The sequence below is a fragment of the Agelaius phoeniceus genome, chromosome 21, assembly GCF_051311805.1.
Source record: "Agelaius phoeniceus isolate bAgePho1 chromosome 21, bAgePho1.hap1, whole genome shotgun sequence".
Classification (NCBI taxonomy): domain Eukaryota; kingdom Metazoa; phylum Chordata; class Aves; order Passeriformes; family Icteridae; genus Agelaius; species Agelaius phoeniceus.
Window position 1 is genome coordinate 2,462,605 of NC_135285.1, and position 12,944 is coordinate 2,475,548.

General features: G+C 50.1%; 1 protein-coding gene across 10 annotated transcripts in view; it reads left to right on the forward strand.

The window, feature by feature from the left end:
* The window catches only part of CACNA1B (calcium voltage-gated channel subunit alpha1 B), a 337,207-nt gene that overhangs the window by 213,499 nt on the left and 110,764 nt on the right, over positions 1-12,944 (forward strand). For all 10 annotated transcript variants that reach the window (XM_077189241.1, XM_077189242.1, XM_077189243.1 and 7 more), the window contains 3 exons: positions 344-416; positions 5,765-5,882; positions 12,199-12,266. In XM_077189241.1, the coding sequence (XP_077045356.1) occupies positions 344-416; positions 5,765-5,882; positions 12,199-12,266 (259 nt within the window). The remainder of the gene's footprint in view (positions 1-343; positions 417-5,764; positions 5,883-12,198; positions 12,267-12,944) is intronic.

A 12,944-nucleotide genomic window follows, 5' to 3' on the forward strand; every position in this document is an offset into this window, starting at 1 on the left:
AGAAATTATCTGCTAAGAGACTCATTTCAATTTGAGCTTTTATACTTGAGGAATGAAAACTTCTTGGAATGGCTCATTCTGCAAAATCATTGCAGATTTTGATTGTTCATTTTAATTGGGGATGAAAATGAATTTCAAAGCATTGGCATTTTCTCTGGGAATGAAATTGAGTTTGTTAATCACCTTCTGAGATGTTCCTCACCGAGCTTGCCTGGGGTGTTCCAGCCAGGTGGAACAAATGTTGCTCCCTGACTTGGTTTATGGGGTGTTAGAGGGTGTTCCAGGGCTGCCTGGAGCTGCCTGTCCCTCCCCACTCTGGTTTTTATTTCTCCCTTCTCTCCAGGTTCAATTTCCAGGATGAAACTCCAACCACGAATTTCGATACCTTCCCTGCTGCCATCCTCACAGTCTTCCAGGTAAAGCCATTCCTTGTCCTGGTCAGTGCTGGAATTGAAATTCCTGGGTGTTTCTTCCTGCTTAGGGAGGGCAAACAAGCCCCCAAAAACCTGTGGAATTTAGGAAAGGGAGAGTCCTTCCTTCTCAGGTGTTTTACTTTGCTGACCAATATATGCATCACTAAAAATCAAATTAAAAACCAATGCTGTGGTATTAAGGAAAACTAGAACAAAAGATTTATTGCTAGGGGGTAAAAATGCTGATAAGACAGATATTTCTGTGAATTAAAATCTGTGTGCGCCCAGGCTGTGCCACATCTGGGTGTGCCCTTTGTGTTCTCCAGCCCCTGCCCACAGAGTTGCAGCTCTGGCACATGCAATGCTTGGATTTAAAGCTGAATTTTGCAGCTGTTTTCTACCTGCGTTTTTTAAAAACAATAATTTAAAATTGTTTAAAATAATTAGAAAAGAATGTTTTCAGGTGTTTCCCAACTCAGGAGAGTTGGGGCTGCTCCAGCTGCAGGTGACCCTCACAGATTTCATTTCCAGCCTTGTCCTGCACAGTGTGGGCTCCCCCTGATCCAGAATTCCCCAGATCTCAGCAAGGCCTGGCTGATGTATTTCAGTGTTATGACCCCAAAAGGAGATAAAAAGGAAGGGAAGGGGGATGATGACAATTTCTGGATTAAGACAGAAAAAGAATCTCAAGGGAAGCCTGTCCTGAGAGCTCTGCAGGATCAACTGCCCAGATGTGAGGCAGGTTCAGTGCTCACCTCACAGGATATTGCCCATCATGGGGGATTAAGAATTGCATAAAATTTGCATAAGATTTTCCTGCTCATCAAAGGAAGGGCTCAGAGACAGGTATTGCCAGGGAGCAGCTCCGGATATGAGCCCTGGGAATGTTGGTTTTGCTTTGCTTTGGGACTGGAGCTGCCTGTGGAATACTCAGCTGGAATATTTCCTGTTAGTCCTGCAGTGTGGGGGGAAGGAAAGCATGTGGATATAAGATATTTGTCTGGAATGTCAGGGGTAGGAGCTAAACCCAGCAAAAGCCATCAGCCCTGGATTAACTGTGGTCTCCCAGAGGCTCTTTGGTACCCCCTGCTCTCCCTCCATCCCACTCCTTCCCTGAACTGCAAACTCCAGCTCAGTGTTTCTTCACTCTGGGGTTGGGATCCCTTTCCAAGCTTTTCTTCCATAATTCAGCCAGGCTGAGCAGAGCAGAATCAGTCAGAGGCAGCATTCAGTGTGCTGAATAAATAAAGTTAGATACACCCTGCCTACCCCTGTACCTTTGGAGATTCCCTGTGTAAGTTTCTCAAGCAAACCCTTCTGCCCTCTGCTTTAGCCCATTTTTATCCCAGCAGCCCTGGCTGGGTCGTGGTCCTGTCCCTGGACACCCAGGATGGGTTTTGTCCACCTGGCAGCTGGCTGAGCTCAGCCTAAGTTCCCTCAGAGGAGCATCAACCTTCATCTCCAGCTCCTGAGGAAGTCCTGTGAGCTGAATGCCCAGCTGGGAATAATCCAAATACACACACAAACAACATCCATGACACAGAGCCTCTGGAAAGCAGAGTTCTGTGTTAGGTACCAGGCCCTGCTCCCTGATTTCTTCTGGAAATCCTCCCAGGCTGCTGAGGCAGAGCAGAGCAGTGGGGACAGCTGGAAATGAGGGGTGGCAGTGGCAGGATGGGGACACAGCTCTGCCTGCCCATGACACACAGAATCACTGGGTTGGAAGAGACCTTCAAGATCATCGAGTCCAACCCAGCCCCAACCCCTCCACTCAACCCTGGCACCCAGTGCCACATCCAGGCTTTGTTAAACACACCCAGGGATGGGGACTCCACCACCTCCCTGGGCAGCCATTCCAGAACTTTATCACTCCTTCTGTAAAAAACTTTTTCCTGCTATCCAACCTGAATTTCCCTTGGTGCAGCTTGAGGCTGTGTGCTCTGGTTGTGTCAGTGCTGCTGGAGAAAGAGCCCAGCCCCAGCTGAGCACAGGCACCTTTCAGGAGCTGTGCAGTGATGGGGGCAGCCCTGAGTCTCCTTTTCTCCAGGCTGAGCACCCCCAGCTCCCTCAGGGCTTCCTCACAGGGTTTGTGTTCCCAGCCCCTCCCCAGCCTCGCTGCCCCCTCTGGATGTGCTCCAGCTCCTCAATGTCCTTCCCAAGCTGAGGGCCCAGAGCTGGGCCCAGCACTCAGGGTTTGGCCTCAGCAGTGCCAGTGTGTGCCCGTGGGTCAGTGCAGAGCACCCTGGAACTGCTGGCACTCAGCCTTCCCTCAGGCACCTCCCTTGCACTGCAGCCCCTGGAAGCAGCACAATCCTGTTCCTGCTCCTCTCTCACCCTTATCCTGCTCATTATTCCATTAACATTTCACAACAGCTCTTGACAGCTGCTTTATTCCATCACCTGCTGGCCCCTCAGTATTAAACAGGGAGATGCACTCCAAATGGTTATTTGGGACAGCTGAGGGCAGTTTGGAGCCTGGGGAATAACAAAAACAATCAAAATACACACACAAACATCATCCCCGAGCACAAAGCCTCTGGAAAGCAGAGTTCTGTGTTAGGTACCTGTGCCTTGCTCCCAAGCCCTCATTGCCTGTGCCTCTCCCTCTGCAGTGCTGTCCTTCCCTCTCCTCAGCAAAAATTCCTTGCAGCATCCCTAAAGAGACCTGAGAGAGCAGAAGGAATTTCATTAACTGCTTGAGGACAGAGCCAGCAGATCCTGGATCCTTCAGGCTGCTCCCTAATTACTTTAGTAATTCCTGCAGCTGATGGGTGACAGTGGGAAGGACACCAGCTCCTCCTTCCAGGGCCTCAGGGAGCATCCTCAGCTTCTCCAGGCAGGCTGCTCAGTTTAGATTATTTATCTCTCTGCAAAAGCCCCATAAAACATCTCTTTTTTTTAAACTTGATCTTTTTGTTCCACTCTTCCACTCCTAAATAATCCAAAAGTTGGATTTTGAACCCAGACCCTGCTGCACTCAGTCATACCTGCAAATCCTGGTCTTCTGCTTGGAAATAGAAGAGTTCCCAGTGGTTGCCCTTTCCATGAATATTTGTGTGATCAGAAATCACTTTATGGCTATTCCCAAAAAGCAGGAGCAGCTGTGAATTCATGGAAATTCTGTGAATGCACATTTGTGGACAATACTCTGCATAATTGAGTGGCAGATTGGAAAGCCCAAAGCCCTGTTTCATATTCTGTGGTGCAAATCCAGAGTAGCTCCAGCACTGTTGGGTCTGAATCCTGATTTTGGAATTATTTGAGGCTGAATTGTGCATGTGGGAGAGGAGTTGGTGTCTGCACTGGGTGTCCTTGTGTCTGGAGTCACTTGCCCAGTGCTGTCATCAGCACCATCCCTGCAGCCAGAAATTTCCTCTCTCTCAGCAGCTGCCAGCCAGGCTGGAGTTTGAAGCTTGGAATTTGCAGTCATTCCAAGCATCCTGCACATGGAACTCTATTACTAGAGCATACTTATGGCTTAGCACTTTTTATCTTCTTTTTGTTTGTTTTTTTTTTTTTCGTTGTGTTTTTGTTTGTTTTGGGGTTTTTTTGTGGTTTTTATTTTGATTTTTTCTTTTTTTTTTTTTGTTTGTTTTGTTTTGTTTTGTTTTTTGTGTTTTGGTTTTGGGTGTTTTGTAATTGTATTAACAAGAAGAAAAGTTAAGTTGTTAAAAGAATAGTAACCAGGAGCCAGTTATTTATTTTTAGTCAATTTAATACTACATGTTTTGGTTTTAAATTATAAATTCAAGTCAAAATTAAAAGAAAATTAGGAACTGTTTATTATGAAATGAATTTATTTGTTTTATACATTTAACTCCTGGATACTATGAAAGATCAAGTCCTTTTAAGTTTATTGCTTTTAGACTGTTCAGAGCCAATTTTTTTAAGTTAACTGTCAGAATAATTGACCCCCCAAAGCAGCTTTCAGTTTAGGAAAAATTTCAATTAGTTTTTTTTTTGTAATCAGTTACCTAGAAATGCTGTTTTGAATGATTTACCCAGCAGTTATCAAAATTGGACACATTTAAATAACTTGTTCCTTTTTCAATAGTTTTAATTTTTTTTACTTGTTTGTATGCTATGTTGTGAAGTATTTACCTTTTGCAAGTCCATTTAAACTTTGACACTTTTTCCCTTGCTTTTGTAAAAAAAAAAGGCAGGTTTTTTTCCCTTTCACCTACTAAACCCAAAGACAACTTCCTGTTTAGCAACTGGATTTTCACATCCCAGTGTTTAATGCACTAAAAGTGGTCATTGTTTGGCTCTGCCAGGGCAGGCAGAGGGTGTGCTGATGTGCCCAGAATTCCAGATTTTGGTGAAGAAAGGAACACCAGACAATTCAGACTGGTGCAAAATGAGTATTTAGCAGTAGTATTGAGGGTTCAGGGTTTGTATTAGTATTCAGGGTTGTATGAGTATTCAGGGTTTGTGTTCCCAGCCCCTCCCCAGCCTTGCTGCCCCCTCTGGATGTGCTCCAGCTCCTCAATGTCCTTCCCAAGCTGAGGGCCCAGAGCTGGGCCCAGCACTCAGGGTTTGGCCTCAGCAGTGCCAGTGTGTGCCCCTGGGTCAGTGCAGAGCACCCTGCTGTGGGTGCCACCTCTCAGGAGCTGGGGATGAGGTGACCCTTCCTGTGAGTGACCTTTCCTTTCTGTGAGTGACCCTTCCTGTGAGTGACCCTTCCTTTCTGTGAGTGCCCCTTCCTGTGAGTGACCCTTCCTTCCTGTGAGTGACCCTTCCTTCCTGTGAGTGACCCTTCCTTTCTGTGAGTGACCCTTTCTGTGAGTGACCCTTCCTGTGAGTGACCCTTCCTGTGAGTGACCCTTCCTTCCTGTGAGTGACCCTTTCTGTGAGTGACCCTTCCTGTGAGTGACCCTTCCTGTGAGTGCCCTTTCTGTGAGTGACCTTCCTGTGAGTGACCTTCCTGTGAGTGACCCTTCCTGTGAGTTCCCTTCCTGTGAGTGACCCTTCCTGTGAGTGACCCTTCCTGTGAGTGACCCTTCCTGTGAGTGCCCTTCCTGTGAGTGACCCTCTCTGTGAGTGACCCTTCCCGTGAGTGACCCTTTCTGTGAGTGACCCTGTCTGTGAGTGACCCTGTGAGTGACCCTTCCTGTGAGTGACCCTTCCTGTGAGTGCCCTTTCTGTGAGTGACCCTTCCTGTGAGTGACCCTTCCTGTGAGTGACCCTTTCTGTGAGTGACCCTTCCTGTGAGTGACCCTTTCTGTGAGTGCCCTTCCTGTGAGTGAACCTGTCTGTGAGTGACCCTTCCTGTGAGTGCCCTTCCTGTGAGTGCCCTTCCTGTGAGTGACCCTTCCTGTGAGTGACCTCTGTGTCCCCCCTGCCCTGTGCAGATCCTGACAGGCGAGGACTGGAATGCTGTGATGTACCACGGGATAGAGTCTCAGGGCGGCGTCCATTCCGGAATGTTCTCCTCCATCTACTTCATCGTGCTCACCCTGTTTGGGAACTGTATCCTTCCATCCTTGGTGCCACAGTCCTGCCCACTGTCATGCTAAGGCAAGTGAGTTGTGATGGTTCATTTCCAGATCCCAAAAGTGCACAAGACAAACAGCAGGGGACTGGCAGTTTAATCAGAACAAATGCACCTTTATTGAGGGCCAACAGCAAATGCCATTGATTGCAAGGGATCAGAAAAAGGAAATAAAAGATAGAAAGAAAAAGGGGGGGAAGGGGAATATAGCTACCAACTATGGGAATATTACCAATATAACCCCATGGGACGTGCCTGAGCTTGTCTGGCCCTTGAACCAAATAGCAGAACTGTGGTGTTTCACCCCAGAGACACTTTAGGCTGCTGGATGTGTGGTGTTTCACCCACAGACACTTTTGGCTGCTGGATGTGTGGTGTTTCACCCCACAGACACTTCTGGCTGCCTGGGTGCTGCAGCTGGGCAACTTGGAGACAAGTCCAGGCCTGCAGGAGCTCTGGTGGTGCTCAGGTTTCCCTCTGTGGAGAAGCTTTAAGGTGATGGTGAAGGAAAGGAGTCGGTTCTGATGGAGGGTTTGCATCCAGAGCTTTATTCTGGCCCACAGCCTCTGAATGCAGCACCAGCTCCAACAGAACTCCCTGAGCCCGTGGCTGCTGCTCCTTTGAACCCCGGGGAGAGGGGCAGGGAAGGGGCAGGGAGGAACCAAGCAGGGACAGGAGGGGAGGGACAAAGGGACAAAGGACACCTGGATGGCCCAATGCCCCCCAGGGGTAGAGGGCATCCTTTGGATCTGCCAATCACTCAGTGCCCTTCTGGAATGCCAGGAGTGACAGACAGTGCTGGGAGGGGAAAGGAGAGGTGACTGACACACCTGGGAGGGAATTATCAGGGGAGGGACCCGAGGTTCTGTAGTAAACCCTGACATCACAACACAACAACCAACGAAACAGAATCCTCATGGTCCAGGCACAGATTCGCTGTTGTCCGTGGGGTTCACCAAAGTCCTCTCAACAGTTGCAGTTTACAGTCTCCATCCAAAGGAGTTGGCATCTGGCCAAAAGGTGGGGAAGATCCATGGGCCATTGTGTTGAGAGCCCTCGGTCTGTGGGGCAGCTGTGAGTGTGCAAGGACAAGGCACCATTATCAGAACCTGTGGGGCAGCTGTGAGTGTGCAAGGACAAGGCACCATTTATCAGACCCTGTGGGGCAGGTGTGAGTGTGCAAGGACAAGGCACCATTTATCAGACCCTGTGGGGCAGGTGTGAGTGTGCAAGGATGAGCCACCATTTATCAGAACCTGTTCAAAGCAGTGCTCTGTGAAGGCACAGCGAGCACACCTGCAAACAATCACAAAACATCCAGAAAACGTCCACCTCAGCCAGGCCAGAGCTCCTGTTGGGGTCTTCAGGGTCCTTGTGATGATCATGAGGCAAATGAAGGAAATTCTGGACTGTCTCTTAGACCCACACTGCTGGAAATCCCCATTTTTCCCTCAGTTCTCACAGCTTCATCCTTTAAAAGCCAAATTATTGCCATGGCTTTGCTCCTGACAGCACTGGAGGTGAGTTGTCCAACTTGGTGTCGCTTTTCTTATGGCAACGTCAGAATTTTTCATTTAATTTAAAGGAATTTCATTTTAATTGTTGTGTTTTGCCTTGAAAATGTTCTATTAAGAGTTAATTTAGCTTGTAGGAGAAGTAATTGAGGGCAGGTCAGAGCAGGACCTTGAATATCTTCACAAACAGTTTGTTTTTAGCCAGGGGAGGATTGAGATGGGTTTGGTGGACGTGAGCAGATGATGGTGGAGATGAAGCTCCATTCTCTTGGTGCCTTTGTCTAGGGCACCTTAACCAGCTGGGCTGTCCCAAATGCTCAGAATTATCTCATTTCCACATTTAATTTAATTCTGGATCTTGGGTTTCAGCTTCTGGGAGTGTTCAGTGCTCCAAGCCTCGGCACATGAAGTGTCTGGTTTGTTCTTCTGAGAGATGGAAATCTCTCGAGGGTAACAAGAAACTGGCAGCTTTCATCCCCCAGTGTCCCAGGGTGTCTGCTGGGGAAGGGGTGGTGTGTCCCAGAGGTGCAGGGTGGCAGGGACAGAGTGACACCAGGATGGGATTTGGGAAAGGAGGCTGTATTTGATATACATTTTATATTTTATACACAAACAAGCAAAGCAGCTCCCTGATGGAGCAGCTGGGTGTGAGGAGGAGAGCCAGGAGGGCAGAGGGGCTGTGGTGGCCCTGTCCCTGTGCCAGTGGTGGCCAATGCTCTGTGCCAGTGCCAGCACCAGGCAGCCACAGCGTCACTGGTGTGAGGACACAGCCCTGAGCTGCACCAGGGAGGGTTAGGCTGGATCTCAGGGAGAAGTTCTTCCCAGAAAGAGTGGTGGGCAGTGAAGGGGCTGCCCAGGGGGGTTTGGAGTCCCCATCCCTGGAGTTTAAGGAAAGATTGGATGTGGCTCTGGGTGACAAGGTGGTGTCAGGTCTAGGTTGGACTTGATCTCAAAGGGCTTTTCCAGCCTGGTTAATTCTGTGATTGTTTGATTGATTCAGTGACTGATCCTGTGATTGTGTGATTGATTCTGTGATTGATCCTGTAATCCTGTGGGTCTCTGATTCTGTGACTGATTCCATGACTGATTCTGTGATTCTATGATTGATTCTGTGATTGATCCTGTAATCCCATGATTCTGTGATTGATTCTGTGATTGATTCAATGACTGATTCTGTGATTGATTCTGTGATCTGTGGCTGCAGCCACAAGCTGTGTGGATCCAGAGGGAGCATCCCTAAAACAGGAAACCCAGGAATTGTGGCTGAGCTGAGGCAGCCCTGGCTGCTTTGTTTTTTCTGCCAAGTGGGATGAGAATGACCCAAAGTGGGATGGGAATGTCCCAAAGTAGGATGGGAATGTCCCAAAGTGGGATGGGAAATGTCCCAGAGTGGGATGAGAAATGTCCCAAAGTGGGATGAGAACGTCCCAGAGTGGGATGAGAAATGTCCCAAAGTGGGATGGGAACGTCCCAGAGTGGGATGGGAACGTCCCAGAGTGGGATGGGAACGTCCCAAAGTGGGATGGGAACATCCCAGAGTGGGATGAGAGCTCCCAGTGCTGCTGCTCCAGCCAGGAGCTCCCATGAGGATTTCCTGGCCTTCTCACTGGTTACAGTCCCAGCATTCCTCTTTTCCTTGGAGTCTTGTTTGTGCTGGAGATGCAGGAGAAGGGGAGGGGTGAACTGGGGGAAATGCTGGGGCTCAGGACAGAGTTCCTGCAGAAATGGGCTGCTCCAGCTGGAGTGGAGGGGACAGAAGATGCCATCGGTGACATTGGTGCCCATGGGTGGCACAGCAGTGCTCCAGCCCTTTGCCTTGGCTGGAATTCTGTCCTGCAGGATGAGGAGCAGGGACAGGACGAGCAGAGCAGGCAGTGGGAGCTGTGCCTGTCACATGAGTGTCCCCAAGGATTTACCCCATTCCTGTGGCAGTGATGCTCAGACATCTCCTCACAGCAGCCAGCACAGCCCTTCCAGAAACACCAGGCTCTGCAAAACTGGGTCAGAGGAGAGCAGGGAGGGAGGGAGAGCTCGAAATCCTCTGGGCTTGGCGTTTGGAAATGAGATTAAGCAGTAATCAGGCTCGACAGCACAGCTGAGGGAGGGACTTTGCACCTCCGAGCTGCTGAGCTCCAGCGTTCCTGAGGAACGGGGCACGAATTCCCTTCCTCACCTTGAATTCAGAGGGGACCTCTCCCTGCTCCTTCGGCTTCCAGTGCCAGGGAAAGAGCAGGGCATGGTCAAGAGGAGGGGATCTGCTGCCCCTGCCGTGGATTTGGGATTTGGAGAGTGGGAACCTCACCCACCTTCTCCCTAAATCTCATCAGGTGCAGCTCTCTTGTGTTCCCTTCTGCTGCTGAGGGGATCCAGGGCTGTTTTTCCTGAGTTCCTCCAGACATCTCCAGTGCCTCTTCCATGCTGGTGGCTCCTTGAGCTCCTTGAGACATCACTGGGTGTTGAGGAAGGAAGGAGGATGTGCCAGGTGGGGTTCTTTGATCCTCCCTGAGTCCTTCATGTTGGGATGAGTTTGCTGCAGGTGAGGTTCTGTGGGCACAGAGAGGGAGAAATTTTCTTTTTCATGGCAAGGAAAAGTTTGTTTTTCTAAGTGGGAAGTGTCTCATGTTAGGTTTCCATTTCCAGAGAGTCTGTGTGGAACCAGAGATGGTTTAATGAAAGTTTTATGATTAAAGTAACAACAGGATTTGGCCCATTTTCCAGGAAATTACACCATGCCTGGGCTCACTGTTATTCACTTAATTGATAAATTGAGGCATCTGTTGAGACAATAAAAAAGAAGGAAAAAAAAAAAAAAACTCCAAGAAAAACTGCAGAGGAGCCTGAGAAGAAAAGCAGGAACTGCCTGGAGGATGCTGCCCTTCCCTGGCCCTCAGGTGCCAGGCAGGAGATGGTTCCTGGCTCCAGGCTCATCCAGGTTACACAGCCTGAGGCAGAGCCTGCAGTTTGGCAGAAATTCGGGAATCCCCCAGGCCTGCAGAGAGGACTGAGGGACCTTTTTGGGGGCAGAAACACCCGAGTCTGCCAGACTGTGTCTGCTTGGAAATGGATCAGGCCAGGCTGATCTGATAAAAAGAAATTAATTCTATTTCCAGGGGTTGCCTTTGTTACATGAGCCACTTCCAGAGGGTGTGGGAGGCAGGGGGAGGGAGGCAGTTGTCCTGCTGAGACATTTATTCCCTGATAGGAGGCTTGGAAGTGTTTCCAGACTGTTGGAAGCACCCCAGAGGACAAAAACCCAAACACCCAGCACAGCCCAGGGGTGCCCTCAGCCCCCCACCCTCAAAGGAGATGGGGAATTGATGTCTTGGTAAAGGAGAAATGTGGCTCATGTGTGCTGCCCTCCCAGGAGGGGTTTCTGCCTTCCCCCCTCACCAGCCTCAGCCCAGGCCTGCCCTTGCCCTCCCACCCCACAGCTCAAGGCAGGGAACAGCAAATCCCAGGATGGTTTGGGTTGGAGGGGAGCTCAGAGATCACCCAGCCATGGCAGGGACACCTCCCACTGTCCCAGGCTGCCCCCAGCCCTGTCCAGCCTGGCCTTGGGCACTGCCAGGGATCCAGGGGCAGCCCCAGCTGCTCTGGGCACCCTGTGCCAGGGCCTGCCCACCCTCACAGGGAACAATTCCCAATTCCCAATATCCCATCCATCCCTGCCCTCTGGCACTGGGAGCCATTCCCTGGGTCCTGTCCCTCCATCCCTTGTCCCCAGTCCCTCTCCAGCTCTCCTGGAGCCTCCTGCAAACACCTGGCTTAGTTTCCTAAAGCTCCTGCAGTCCTTTCAGTGGGTTTATGAACCATTCCCCTGCACATTCCTACCTGGAGGAGCAAACAGAGCTCTGCAGTGAGTGACTCTCTGTCCCCAGGTGATGTGCAAGAGCCAAACACATTTTCTCCTCTCCTTTGGGACAGTGGTTTTGCTGTGTTTTGCTCTGCTTGCCCTCCTTCCCTGTGCAAAGGCAGCTGATTTATGGCTACTCTGGGGCTGTTTTGCAGCCACAAGGCTGGAATAACAACAATAAACTCAGCAAAAGCTCAAATCATTAAGTGGAAAAATGAAAGTAAAAGAGGAATAAATAATTCCAGGCCAGTGTTCTGTCTCAGGGATGGGATGCAGAGCTCTGCTGAGAGGCCTGGGCTGGTGTGGGCACTGCCCTGGCTTAGCTGGGCTCTGGGCTGGGCTTAGGGGCTGCTGAGCTCTGTGTGGGGCTCAGCATGGCTGGGGTGCCCCAGTGCCAGCCTGACTCCAGTGAGATAAGCCAGGATGGTTTCCTCCCAGCAGCAATGACCTGAGATTCACTTTTCCATGCTCTCCGTGGTGCTTTATACAGCTCTGTGTGTATAAAAATGTAAATGTTGGCTTAAAATGACCCATTTCCTGCAGCTCCACTGGTTGTCCTTTTAAACAAGAGGGGGAAATGAGGCTGAAATCTGCATGAGGGGAAAATGAGGCTGAAATCTGCATTTCTGGGCTGGAGGGGTGGAAAACCAGGGGCTGTGGTGCCTCTGGGGGCAGCAGGAGGTCCCACCCTTCCCCTCTGATGGGGTGACACCCCTCAGGTCCTGTCCCCTCTGCAGAGGGTGCTGGGGACACAAATGTCTGTCCAGCCCTGCAGGGCCAGCTCTGGGCAGGGTGGGTGAGCTGGGAATGGTGGCAAAGCTTCCAGAGATCAATCCATAAAGCACAAAATGGGGAAAGAGGGGGCAGCAGGGAGGGAATGATTGCTCCTGTGCCATGTGAAGAGCTTTTCCTTAGCTGCTCCCACAGATACTCTCCTGAACGTCTTCTTGGCCATCGCTGTGGACAACCTGGCCAACGCCCAGGAGCTGACCAAGGTAGGTGGGACATTGCATTTTATTCTCAATTCCAAAGCAGGGGTGACACCCTGAGCTGTCCCCTGGAGCCCTGGGGTGCCTGAAGGAGCTGGGACAGAGGCCAGATGGAGTGAAAGGGAATAAAGAGGAGATTTATTGAAGGACCTTCAAAGGCCACACCCTGGCAGCACCCAGATGGCTCCAAGATGGGAGGAAAAGGGAGCTTGGTCATGAGATCTCACATTTTTATCAGTTCTGCTCCATTTGCATCTTGCAGTTCATTGTCCCATTCCAGCTTTAGCCCCTGCAGTCCCACCCTGCTTGTTTTTCTCTCTCCAGCCCACGGGGTTTGTGCTCTTGGGCTGAGATTTGGGTCATTTGTCCTTGGTGCCCAGCTGGAGCAGGAATTGTTTTGTCTCCCTGCTCTGTGCACAGAGCTCAGCATCCCCTGATGTGAAGCTCAGACCCACCCACTAAAGCAGCACAGGATGTGGAAAATAGAAAATCTAAAACCTGAGGCATCACCTGCTGCCCCTCAGGTGACCAGTTTGCACTGCAGAGAGGTTTATTCCCCTTCAGCTTGCTTTATTTTTGGTTGCAGTGAATATTTTGTATTTGCTTTATCCCAGGGTGGGCATTGCTCATCTCACATTTTCTGTTTCCAAGAGCAGAGGAGAAGCAATTAACAGTTTTTTTGGC